The sequence below is a fragment of the Poecilia latipinna genome, unplaced genomic scaffold (assembly GCF_001443285.1).
Source record: "Poecilia latipinna isolate Pla-1442-1.1 unplaced genomic scaffold, P_latipinna-1.0 Scaffold814, whole genome shotgun sequence".
In the NCBI taxonomy this organism is placed as follows: Eukaryota; Metazoa; Chordata; class Actinopteri; order Cyprinodontiformes; family Poeciliidae; genus Poecilia; species Poecilia latipinna.
Genome location: NW_015113430.1, coordinates 315,087 through 328,943, shown reverse-complemented (window position 1 = coordinate 328,943; position 13,857 = coordinate 315,087). Strand labels below are relative to the sequence as shown.

Sequence of the window (13,857 nt, the reverse complement as noted above, 5' to 3'; positions counted from 1 at the left end):
TACAATTTATTTTTAAGGATTTTTTTTTCCCTTTTAAAAAAAAAAAAAAAAAAAAAAAAAAAAAAGTCCAATGTCACCAACTGCTTCAGACATTTGGTAGAAAAAAAGTTGTGGAAGAAAAAAAAGCAAAACCACGAAGAACGAGGAGCAAGCAGGAAGGCCAGAGATGAAGCTGTGCAGATGTCTAAAGCAGGGTTCAGTTATAAAATAACATCTGGAGTTCATAAACTGTTCAGTTTATCGTCTGAAAATCAAGGCAATGGCACTGATGAAAAACATATTAAAACATGGTTCCTGATCTAAACTGGCAAGATTGTCAAGGAGCGGATTAAGCAGAGAATCAGCCAAGAGGGTCGTAGGTATTCTGGAGGGGCTGGAGCAGTTTGCCACAAGCCATGTTAGGGGATATAGCAAAGATGCGAGAGATGTTACTTTAGCCAAATGAAACCAATTCAGAACATCTCTGCCCAAATGTCGAACAGTATGTGTGGTGGAAAACTAAAACTGATGCTGCCATGGTGATGCTTTTCTTCCGAGATAAGGAACACGATCAGAATAGACTAGAAGATGGATGGATGTAAACATGTGGCAACCTTGGATGAAAAACTACGAAATTTAGGAAGCTCAAAAATATTCAGTGTAAACATTTGTAAAGCTTGCAGAAAAATACCCAAAAGAGCTGGTTTTCAAAAAGTTCAACTGGAGGGTGCTGAAAAATGAATGCTCCTCCCTCTCTTCAGTATTTTGTCAAAAGATTAGAAAACGGTCCAGAATGCTCCTTCTACTTCCCAATCATTTGCTAATTTGTGCTGTTCTACACCATAAAATCCCAGTAAAATCCACAAAAGCATCTGGTTGGAAAGTGATAAAATGTGGGGAAAAGTTCAGTGTTGATACTTTTGCAGGACAGCACTAGTTCCTTCCACTGTCGCAACTGGTGAACATACATAGGCGTGTGCTCGCAAAACACTGCCAAGCTTTGGAAAATGAATTTGCTTGATGATGGAGAGGATGCATTATCTGGTGGTACAGTAGAGTGCGTGTGGCCCGGGTACACTATAGCTGCCTCCAGCTCTCAAAGTAGGAGCGGCAGTCTCCTGGGTCCTGGTAGGAGAATGGGCTGAAGCTGCGGTCTAATTCATCACAACTTCGCAGGAAACAAGCAATCGCAGGGAGGCTTCTGAAAGAAAAAAAAAGAAGAAAAGAAAAAGAGGAAACCTTAGCAAAAGACACAACAAGTCTCACTGGGCCGAGGAAATTCCCCTGGTCGCCATTGTTGTTAACTGTCAGCGTCCTCCATAGCTTAAACGCTCAGACAGAAGCGATATAGAGAAGACAAAAGAGCATAGGAAATAAAAAAAAGAAGAAATCATAAGTAGAGGATAATAAAAGTAACCCTATGCGCTGTATTTTACCGGCACCTCAGCTTATTTACAGGTCCATTACAGCGTGTACTCCGCGTGTATGCGGATGCGATTGTTTAGCTGCCGCTCACAGCGGGGTCCTTGCTGAGGTACCGGCTCATGGGGATATGACGAGCTGCTGAAGGGTTTCCGTGACAACCTGGGTTGTCTGTCCAATCAGGGTGTGAGGGCTTCCAGATTGAGAAGTGGTCCTCCGGGGAGCTGTTCCTCAGCTGGCTCGAAATGCTTCGCCACGAAGAACATCCTTCAGAGGGAGGCCATCACAAAGTGAGAATCCGCTCCAAATGGGTACTTTGACATTCCCCGGCATAATTGGAAGCACTTTCTAAACCGAGGGGTTCTTTTAAAAATGCATTGAACAGCAGAGAACAGGATGCTTGCAATTTTGATTCCACTCATGAACCTCTCTGCAGCAGCCTTGTCAGGCTTGTGCTATGTATGTTACGACCGACCCATTTGTCAAACTGCCAACTTTTTTTTTTTTATTGTATTTTATTGTGTATGTATAAAAGTAAGAGACATATTTGAGTATAAGCTACCTGCTCATTCAAGCAAATCTCCTTCTGTAATCTGCCTCTATCTACACCACATCGGTTTCCTTTTTTCCCCACTCTTTCTGTTTTTTTGGTTGCTTTTTCTTTTTCTTTTTTTTTTTTTTTGCTCTGAAGTTGCATAGTGGTTTCATCATCCTGAGCAATAGGAGCCAGCGGGGTATCGCGCAAACACAACAGACAGGCTCATTTTTCACAGGTTGACTTCCGAGCTATTCTGCAGGATGTGTCACGACAAACGGCGGATATGTGACAGACTCACGTCGCACCCGTGTCCTTGCATTAGAGAGAGGAGGCACTATATCATGTGTGCGTCTTGTGTGTTGTTTGCGACTGTGTACACCTGCACTGGATCCAGTGTATTATTTTTTTTGTTCTTTGTGGTTTTTCTTTTTTTTTTTTTCTTTTTTTTTTTTTGTACCAAATAAGCCCACAGGAATGGTTTGCCCCTCATGCGGTAACGTTGAACCTCATTCCCAGCAGGCCTCAGCTCTCCGCCAGCCAACATCACCACCTCCGCCGTGCCCAGCATCGTCACTCCCATCGTCAACGGATTCACCGGCATCCCTCATCAGCCCAACGGGCACCCCGCCGTGGAGACGGTGTACACCAATGGCCTGCCGCCCTACTCCACCCAGAGCCCCACCGCCGCTGACACCCTGCAGCAAGCCTTCACCGGCGTTCAGCAATACACAGGTGGGGACGCGACGAGGCTTCTCTGTCGCCGCTTGATCTCACCTGCTCACAAATGCCAGCCGTGTTATAGGCTACAAGTTAATTACCACAGGGGTGTTTACAGTGCGTCAGAACACGACATCAGAGCGCCTTTGATTCGACACGTTACGCCTGTGTGATCGACCTTAAGCATCCTTGACACCGTTCTCTGCAGGATCCCCCCTCGCTTTTACACCACCCTCTCTTTATTTCTCTGCGCCTTCTTTCCGCAGCAATCTACCCAGCCACCACGCTGACTCCCATCGGCCAAACACTGCCCCAGCCGCCCCAGGTCATCCAGCAGCAGCAGCAGAGAGAAGGTGAGGGTGAGAGAACGTTATTACTTTCACACTTCACCCATCCCATCCTCCTGTAATGGATATAAAAAGCAGAGATGAGCATGAGAGACCAATATTGCTTTTACAGTGTACACATCTCAATTCTGCGGAATGGGTAAATAGAGTGGAAAGGTTGAGGAAACAATATTACATTTCACACCTAATCTGAGGTAACTTATACATTATATACACCATAAAAAATACAGAATAGCTAGACAGAGAGCAGTGATAATGCAGCTGTATTAAATTTTCTGGTTTTATGATCAACATAGTCATATGTTGTTTTTTTTTCTTTTTTTTATAAGTAACAATAAAGTCCATTGTAATAAACCTGTAAGAAGCATGCTGCTGCAGCCACGGGGGACAAGAGTTATGAAAATGTAGAAATGGGAAAACTGGGGCACCTTTCATAAAAATATTTAAAGTGGATCATGGTGATTTTTTTTTCTTTTTTTTCTTTTTTTTTTTTTTGCTCACACCTGCTGCACAAGTCTAAAAAGAGGAGGAAGAAAGAAAAAAACTGACAGAAATTCTGGAGATATTGCTAAAGAGTATGAATATAATAAATTAGTCAGTAAAGTATTACATGAATTACAAAAGTGTAAGAAATAGTATTAAGGAGTTTTTTATTCCCATTGCCAATTGTTCCATCCATTGATCAATCCATATCTATGATTAACTTCCAAAACTATTACTATACATTCATAGATTAGTTTTGTATGATACAACATTAGACCTTTTGTCGGCGTGTTGAGAGGCACATGTTCTAAGTTTTATCTTTAATTATTCGTAATTTACTCCACCAGCCTTTGAGTTACAGTTTGAGTAGCAAAGAATGGAGGAACGTACAGATAAAGCAAACCTATTCTGTAGAACTGATTTGACCCAAGTACCAGTCTTAAATAAAACGCTGAAGACCACTGAAGGTCAGCTAAACAGATAATTGTCATATCATTTGGTGAGACCGGAGAGATGAAATTGACATGCGTTTCCTCTATTTGCCTGCTCAGGTCCAGAGGGGTGTAATCTCTTCATCTACCACCTGCCGCAGGAGTTTGGAGACAATGAACTCATGCAGATGTTTTTGCCCTTTGGTACAGTCATCTCTTCTAAGGTCTTCATGGACCGGGCGACCAACCAGAGCAAGTGCTTCGGTGAGTTAGACTGCATGTACAGATCCACTCACACTTATTTGCACAACTGGTGAATATATGTATGAACTCTTAAAATAAAGCTTATTTTATTGCATTTGCATGAGCTCACGCTGAAAAACTGTGCATAATCCAACCTTTCACTTTAGAGAATTTATTGAGTGAGGAGAAGGAAACATCATGTTAAGAAATGATAGAAACTTAATGTTGCAACAACTGATGGTGCAGAATAAAATGCAGACAACACATTTTAATTTGTGCTTTACGTTTTAAGCTAGTCACTTTATAAAAAGGGGGAAATAATATAAAGATGAAAATGGAAATAGAGGTGCAAAATCTCCAAAGCACACTGTTAATGTGAGGAAACACCACAAGTTTATTTTTGTCGGATTTTACCCATGATTCCCAGTTTGGATATGTCTGCACCAATGTCCTCTCGTTGGGAGCTATCTGCACTGCTAATAGGCACAAATGTCTGTCTGTGTGAGTGGTGAAGTCACAAATCCAACCCAACCTCAGTTGAAGTCAATTAAACATTGTTTGAATATTTGAGCAGAATTTTGACAGTCGGGCAGTGTGATCTGATTGCTGACTTTAATACCTGTGTTGCCAATAACCACAAACAAAGGAAGGGTGAGACACTGAATGTTATTTTTAGAGCAAGATTATCGTCCATGTTCGTCTATGTTGTCTTCTTCTCTGGGATTTCTCCCTCTGAGCTCAGCTTCTCTGAATGAATTTCAACCGGGTCAGTCAGTGACCAGGAGGAGGAGGTTTGAACGACAACATGGTTTTCTGCAGGACTTCTTTTAGATAAAATTAAGATTGGACACTTCTTCAACAAGCACCCTAGACCAGTGTGCTGGATTGTTATGAAACAAGGATAAGAATAAATATGTAAAAAAGCGCCTTGTTTCTTTCAATGTGCCTGGTGGAGTATCTGTGATGCTTTGGGCCTGTTTCTCTTCCAAAAGTCCTGGGAACCTGGGAACAGAGCATCTGAAACATGGGAACTTTTTCAGATGCATATCCATTTGGACTTTGTTAGTTAAGTGTAAATGATTTGTCATCCCAGCAGGCAAACTATCCATAATATATGGTTATATCAACACAAAAATATTTCACCAAATACCCAACCGACCTTTTATAACCTGACTTGAATTTCATGGAGAAAGAAAACCCTGTGGGATGAGCTAAGAAGTGTCAACAAGTTGTTTTTGTTGAGCTAAATACTTATGATCACTGTCTTCTTATGAATAACTCCTGAATAACTAATTTGAAAACATTAAAACGTTTAAAACACTCTTTTCCATAACCTATTCTGGCTGTGACAGCATTTGACAGCCCACAGACTGCGAGGATTGATCTTCCCCCAGACAAACCGACTTGAATTTGCATCTTGATGACTGCTTGTGCTTTGGCGTGAGGGCCGAGGAAAAGATGCTCCGAGTGCATCGTTTCCAAACTGGCCTGGATGCAGTCGATCAGAGTCCATGTCCTTGTTTCGTTTTGGCAGATGACTGACCCGGGGAAACCTTCAGGCGCCGTGTCAGCGTCTTCGTCGCTGTTCCGTAGCCCCTCGTTTCTGTCGATGCCTGGAACTGCTGAGGCCGAACCACACACCTCCGCACTTCGAGCAGACTAACTTCGCCTTCGCAGGCACCTGAAGAGCTCGACAGTGACGCTTCAGGGGCGGACCGGATTGGGGGTGATTGTGGAGCAGCAATTGTTTTTACTCAAAGGGAACCGCATAAGCCCAGTGAAGTATCCCTGGTGCCTGAATGCTTTTGTTCGAGTGAGAGGGTTAATATTAGAGACTCCTGAAAGAAGATCTATTTGCAGTATTGACGAGCAGCTACAATAGACATTCACATCAAGGCGGCAGCACTTTGGTACAATTAATCTTTAAATGAGGGAGAGGGAATACTCTTAAATTGATGAGACTCCTCATCAAAACATGTAGTCTTTGATGAGACTACGGGGCCTGTGCCTGCTCAGCTCTCGTTCCACCACCCTAAATGTGCCTAGTTGCTGGTGGCATGTAGGAGGTCGCATCCTTTTACTGCCGCTGCTCTTTCTTCAGACTTTCATGTTGGCCTCGTCTTCTCTGCCAAATGGGCCAAACCAGATCCAGGAAGGCCAGCCGCAGTCTCTCCCAGGTGACTGCGGACGCGCAGAGGCCCCTGTTGTTTTTTTTTCACGGGTCATTAACTGTACCTAATGGCACCGCAGACGCAAGGGAGCACATCAAGCAGAGACACACTCCGCTGCAGCTTCTGGTCCCTGAAATCTGAAGGCTTATTTTTTTCTACTTTGATGGAAACGGGATGTTCAGCGTAGGTTTGAGGAGTGGGGAGTTTTGGGGGAAGATGTGCTGATGGGAGGTTTGCGCCGTCTGCCTCGAAACTTGTCGAGTTTGTTTTTGTTTACACTGAACTTTTATTTTTACCGTTGCATGCTATATTTGTTAGCTGAGTTTAAAATGTGTAGCTTTGCAAAGCTCATACATACCTTTGGAGCTTTTGAAGTTTTGTCGCATTATAACCACACACTTTGAGAATTGGGATTTTATGTCAAAGACATAGTAGTGATTACTTTTGAAGTGGGTCGGAAGTGGCAATTGGTTTAAAAATATTCATACGTTTGTATGTTGGCCCCCAATTTAATATTTCGTTGAACAACAAAATTTGCAGCTTCTGACCAGTTTTCTTCTTCCAGGAAACTGTATTTATTTACTTCCATCCATTTTCTCATCAAACAAGTCTCCTGTCTCCGTTTAGATAAAGCATCCCCTTATATAATCTTATGTGTTGGTCAAAATAAATTTTTTTTATTCTCATCTGACCAGAGCACCGTCTTCCACATATATATTTTTGTGTGTTTGACTTTACTAGTATGCTTCACTTTGCTTTTGTTGAAGTATAGTTAAAAATATCAACATTTGTTACTGTAACGTGATATAAAGTAAAAACGTGCCCAATAAATTCTATAAATTCAAAGCATCGTGGTCAGCATGGTCTGTAAATATTAAGCACTTCTTACTTAAACCATTTTAGCTGGTAATTATTTTCTATTTTCCAATTTTCAAATCTATTCATTAATGGAATTTTTTTTTTTCTTAGCGAGAATTGGTAATGCAATGTTTTGTTTTATTATTTAACTGAAATAGGCTGCTGCTTTTCATACTCTGCAACATGTGCCTCAAAAACCACAGAGCAGCTTAATATTACATGTCTTCTCTACAAAGGAGTGTGATGTGTTTTGGCAGCAACAGCTCCAAACATGTCCCAACAGCTCTTTCTTTCACATACTTTCCCTTTTTTTTTTTTTTTTTTTGGCTTAAAGCTTATTTTGGACATCATCCTGACCCTTTCTTCTTGTAAGTTTAATAAATTTGATTTGCTTCCTAACAGGTTTTGTCAGCTTTGACAACCCTGCTAGCGCACAGGCAGCTATTCAGGCCATGAACGGTTTTCAAATCGGGATGAAGAGGTTGAAAGTCCAGCTAAAGAGACCGAAGGATGCCAGCCGCCCTTACTGACACAGCCTACCTTCAGTATTCACTGCAGCAGCACAGGTAAGCCCTGAAAACGGTGAGGGTTTTTTCTTTTGTCTTCACAAAAGTAAGTTTCAAGCTGCTTCTTCTTCTTCTTCTTCTTTAGAAGAGCTGTGATGGGTTTCTGTAAATATATTTAATAAAACGGTTTATAGTGTAATGAAACTATGTAATTGTTTCAAAAATACTGCAAAACTCAAAGGTTTATAAATACGCAGCTAAGGATGTATTCACTCCTGACACATTTGGTCTGCTTTAAAAGGACCAGAGTTCATTTTGTCCACTGGTCTGCCTCTTTAGTGCAGGTGTGAGAGACATTATGTAAAATTTACTACTTTTTTTAACTTTATGTATTAAAGCTGTGCTCTGTCCCACCCCCTGATTTCTATCCAATGGGGTAGATTTGTTTACAAATTATAGCAAACTGCACCAAGAGCAGAAAAAAAATAAAATAAAATCTGCTTTTGGTCCACACTAAACAAGTGGACCCAAAGACTTTCCTGGTGTGAATACACCTTTTAGGCCTCACCATCAACACCCATGTACCTTTAAACAGTGGCCTAGCACTCTTAAGTTGTAAATAATGTATGTACAGACAGCAGGAGAAGGCAATAAAGAAGAGCAGCAAAGACCTTTCAGGAATTCCTTTCCCCAGTTTGTCGTTTAAATAAAAAATGACATTTAAAAGGAGTCCTGGAGGTCAAACAAAGGTCAGGGAAACGTTCCAAGAGAAGCTTAATGTTCTACCCTGCGACTGAAGCCTGACAAAGTGTGACTTTGCTTTGGAGAATCGGGAGTAGAATGTAAAAATGAGCATCTAAAGAAGCTTTACAGTATCTGAACTGATGAGTAAAAATAGAGCCTACCGTCTGCACTAAGCGCAGATATGTGCGCAGAATTTTATTATCATTACAAAACCTTAACTTTCCAGAACAAGGGGGATCAAACATGCTTGGGCGGCCATGTACCAAAGAAATGAGGACCATTTAACTGACAGATGGGCCAAGGAAATATCACTTCATCCTGTAAGATGAGGAAACAGGAAAGCTCATTGTTTTCAAACAATCCCCCTCTATGAATCCCATAATTGTGCATCATAAATAAGAGAAAAGAAAATTATATATAGGTTCTTAAATATTTTACAAATAATCAAAAAAAAGTGTAGTCTGCCTTATTTGTAGCTACTGAAACTGTTAAAATATTCTTTATTGCAATAGATTCAGATTCAGCTTCAATTGTAGCTTTACTCAACTGGGCGGGCAAAGCTCCCTGGACAGCAATTTTCATGTTTAGCCACGAATTCTCCATTGAGCTTGACTTCAACTAGGCTGTTACAAAACAAAACTTTTTTTTTTTTTTGATTTTTTGTATTTTTGTCATCAAAATATTTCAGTTTTATTGTCTTGCGGAAAGTTGAACTTCTTCCCAGGCCGCAAGTCTTTACCAGGTTTTCTTCCCTGTCCCTGATGGGGGTGGGGGAAAATAAATAAATAAAACATCCCCAAAGCACGATACAGCCATCATTATGTTGCACCACCAGTTATATCAGCATAGATTTAATTACACTCTAATAAATAATTAAGCCTGTTTCATGCGGCAAGATAATTAGGCTGATTTTTGACTCAGTTTTCCCCTTCCTAATATCTAAGGAACACTCCGATTATCGTGATGGCTCTAAAGATAATCTTATGAGATGTTCCTACCGTGTGATGATCTAGTCTGCTTGGAAGGACATCAGTAGCGCTTCGACCTCAAATCGGGGATATTTAACCTGTTGGATTGTCTTGGCCTCATAGCCCAGCGTGTGGGGTGTTCCCTGAGGACAAACGAGCGTGCAGCCTGTTAAATGTGATGTGTAGCCAATCAGAGAGCAAAGTGATGGAAACACAGAGGAAAATCGGCAAGACGGCACACGAAACTGCCGCCACTGCAGAAAGTCGAGCGGAAGTTGCAGACATCTTTTTGTATAATTTCCCTGTTAAAAATTGCCCACCAACATTGCGTCTTCCTTGTGAGTCATGCAGCCAGGGTTTTTTTTTTTTTACTTGTGTTTGAATGCAGGAAATCTGTTTGTGTGTGTTTTGTTGTGTGGCTCTACACCTCACACACACACACACACTGTTAGAGCTTTGATTTTCTTTTTGTCGTGTGTGTGTGGTCAACCAACAATTTTAAAATCTTGCCACGTGAACCAGGCATTGGGTCACTTCTGAAGGCAATTGGTTGCTTTGAGTGCAACTGCATGCTGCAACCTTCATATTTTTAATGGTAATACACTTTGAAAGCTATCCGTTAATTTCATTCCACTTTGAAATTACTCACACACACACACACACACACACACACACACACACAGCCCTGATAGCTTCTACAATTAGCAACATTTTGAAGGATATGGGCATTATGCAAACAAAGCACAAATATAAACTTTTGATGGATGCAAAGGGGACATATTTAGAGCAGGCTAGTCCTAATGACGTCAATTTTTTAATATATTTTAGTGCCCAAAATATGACAGAAGTGCATTTAATTGGAAGATGCATTTCATTTTGGTTCAAGATATTTAAAGTCAGGGGACATTTTGGCAATGTGTGTTCTGTGATTTTATCCTATAATTTTAAATCGTATGTGTATTGGCAGTAAATGTAAGACTAAGCACAGAATGTGCAAAAATACAGAGTCCAAGTTGATTTTATGATGGAAGCACATCATGGGCATATTAATTGTGGGAAAAATCTGTCATCATTGTGATTGACAAAGACGGATTCAGTGTAATGGTCTCTCCAGACCATTACACTGATATAATGGAGCCATACTGAAATATCCAAAGTTTAAAGAAATGGATCTTTGGATTGACAGTTTAATGAGCAGTGAAATTTAAAATCGCTCCTTTCTCTTTTTTTTTTCCTTCTTTCTTTGTCTTTCTTTTTCTTCTTTTTTCCCCAGACTTTAGAGGACACACGTGAAGATATCTGGGAGGAGGTCAGCTTTTTTTCTTTGAGAGCAAGCATATGTTTTAAAAAAATCAACACGTGAGGAGTTTTTTGGGAGACATATCAACACTTATCAACACATGAGGATGCAGGTTAGAGCAGCAACAGGAGGTGTGGGAAAGGGAAGGAGGAGAAACGGCGCTTCGATGGGGACGTAACAGCAACAGATGGCACAGGACAGCGAGAAGAAGGAAAACCTGGAAAAGAGACTCGACGGGACTGAACAACAGAACTTTTTCTTGTTAAGACTTGAATTGTTAAGTAAGCAACAAACAAAAAAAGCAGCAACAACAAATAGATTTCTATATACATATTATATACACACATATATATATATAAATATATATATATAAGGAACAAAGAGGCGCTTGTGGCTTTTACTGGACAAATGAGGGTTAAAACTTGAAGATAAAAAAACAACAGTGGAGAAAAGAACCAATTCTACACGTCCACTGACAGACTTTCTTTCTCTTTCCCTCTTTCTCTTATTCTCTCACCGTCTCTCAGCAAGCGCAGAACTATGACTCTTGGAGGTCACTGAGGTTTCCAATAGCAAAAGTAGAACTGCAATTCTTTCACCCCTAAGGGACCAAAGGACCAAACATTTTTATTGTTCTGAACAGCGATATATATAGTATTAATAATACTAATACTACAAACTACTACTAATAATATTACAAGTTAAACTTAAGAAGAAACACTAGCTTCAGGTTGAAAAAAAAAAAAGAACAAGGGTTTTTTTTTTTTTTTTTGGTTTCCTTTTACCTTTATAGCTACCGGGTTGGAGAATAATAAAAGAAAAAACAGAAAATGTATTAAAAAAACCATAAATAAATGAAGCTGTACTATTTTAGCAGTATAGAAGATATGGGTTAGGCATTGTGTCGGGCATGTTCAGATATGTTTATTTATTTATTTTTATTTTTGTCCTGATACATCAGCATTCCCAGCATTTCATCTCAGAAGCATGATCTTTGTGTTTTTGAGTCAAAAATGGGAAACAAAAGCGTCGAAGCAAAGGAAGGACAACACAACCTCAAACAGGACCACAAATACCGACCTCGGTTCAATTCAAAATCCTCGATCTTCACTGCGAATCATTAGTTAAACGCCTCGACGGGGCAGATGGTCTGACCGTGAACCACTGTGGCGAAAGTGCCACCTGTTGGGTCGCCGATGGGTCGAGCCCTCGCCCACTGCTAAGCCGCTCCAGCTGCTTCCAGCAGCAGGTGAGAGCGGGAACGCCCGCCCTCCCGTCACTTTTCCTCCTTCACGTCAAAGTACCAGCGTTACTGTCTATTAACAGGGATCATCAGTGGATGAGGGAGCCCTGAAACTAAACCAGGACATAATTACAATAATGATAATATTGATCAGATGGAAGCGGCACTGCAGGGTCAGAGATGCACAATCGATTGTCACATTGGCATTTCGAAGAAGCTTGACTGAGTGACAGAGCTGATCTGAGTCTCACTGGAGTTTTTTTTGTCTCCCTTCATAGAGTGCTTGCAAAAGTGTTCATACTTAACATGTTTTAGCATGAAAACATGCTTAGGATTTCTGCCACAGGAAAAAAAAAAAAAACACAGTCAGGATGTCGAGTGAAAACTTAATACCCAAACTACCACAAACTTCACCTTAAAATGGGCCGTTCTAATATTTTTATCTAAATAATTATTTTCTTGCTATAGCTGTATATTTGATGATGTCCCAGGTTTTCTTGTAGATTGGAGTCTGCATTTAAAGACACCTCAGCTGTTTTTATTTTGTTTGGGGTTTTTTAGGTTCTTAATTGCGCATTATAATTGCACAGTTAGAGCTCATACACAGTGAAAGACAGCTTGGCATTATCAGCTACTGCAGGTCAAATTCAGACCAAAATGATCCATCAATTAGGGAGCAGGAGGCCTAGAAGCGCTGCTACCGTCAGCGATGGTCACACACAGCCCCGGTGCGGTGATGTCGTGGCACGGCATGCTCTGTGAGAAACGATTAATCAACTAAAACAGAGTCATCCTGATCCGAGAAACGCATTCGGTTGATCTGAGATGAAATCTTTGTCTTCAAAGGCTTCTTAGTGAAGCTTTCTCTCTCTGTTTTTTTTTTCCTCTCCTTAAATGCCATTCCATGACTCAGTTTGCTCTTTGAAGCATTTTGCCCCCTCAGGACTCACTGAGATTTCGGCGCTTTCATCGACGTTCCAAACTTTAGGCACATCAGCACTCCGGACACTGCACCGCAGCACTCGTCCTGCAGAGACTTCAGACAAAAAGTGACGACCTTGCCTCTGTGGTTTGGTTACAACAAAAATGTTTCCACCAGAGCGACTCTCCAGATCCTGACGACTGTACGCCTGCGTTTGATTACTTTTGGCTCAGCTGCTCTTTATCCTCATGTGATTCCTGCTCCACTGGATCAAAGTTATTATTATTATTAATATAAGAAAGACGGAGCAGGAATCTCAGTAGGTTCTCACTGCTGTTCATTGTACGTTGCTCTGCTGCCAGCAGTGTTTAGATGCTGTGCGATGGTGTTTTGTTACATATGCCTTTTCTCATCATGAATTGCCAAATTATGCAAGCATATCCATTGCAGTTCCTCATCAGATTTTAAATATGTGCCAGATTTCCTTAAAATGTAGTCTTATAAATATACTTATTTTAGAAAACTCTTTAGCAGATTGAAATATTTGATTTTGTGATATAGGATACCACTGTAGGAAAAGGGTCAGCTCCCCCTGAAATGATATACGATATAGATTTCCTGTGAAAAGGTTAGATTTCTTATATATTTGCCAGAAGACAGCTCCTTTCCCTCGGCGAGTAAATGTGAGTTTCCATGCTTGCTGTCAGGGCGAAGCAGCTTTAGGAAGCTGTGATATATGCCCTGCTTCCTCTAGGCCATCCAGAGCCTTATAAACCCCTGCCAAAATATATCTTTCTCATAGGATTTCTCCTCAAGAGAGTTTTTTCTTTTTTTTTTAATTATTAAAATCAAATTAGATTTTGCCTTGAAAACAGCTTGAGAAAAGCAAATTAAAGATGACAGATGGAGCTGAAATGCAATGCTTTTGAATTATGTTAAGTTCTTTGATGCCCACTCTTAGAAGGAATAGGAAATAAAAGCATAT

At 40.6% G+C, this 13,857-nt stretch overlaps 1 protein-coding gene across 7 annotated transcripts in view; it reads left to right on the top strand.

Moving 5' to 3' along the window:
- Positions 1–13,857, top strand: part of LOC106956403 (CUGBP Elav-like family member 5) — a 132,381-nt gene extending 118,524 nt beyond the window's left edge. For 3 of the 7 annotated variants that reach the window (XM_015047214.1, XM_015047217.1, XM_015047218.1), the window contains exons 6-10: positions 2,456–2,671; positions 2,923–3,015; positions 4,038–4,181; positions 7,592–7,755; positions 10,681–13,857. In XM_015047214.1, the coding sequence (XP_014902700.1) occupies positions 2,456–2,671; positions 2,923–3,015; positions 4,038–4,181; positions 7,592–7,719 (581 nt within the window). In that variant the 3' untranslated portion in view covers positions 7,720–7,755; positions 10,681–13,857. The remainder of the gene's footprint in view (positions 1–2,455; positions 2,672–2,922; positions 3,016–4,037; positions 4,182–7,591; positions 7,756–10,680) is intronic. The other 4 variants (XM_015047219.1, XM_015047215.1, XM_015047220.1 and 1 more) reach the window with 3 other exon arrangements.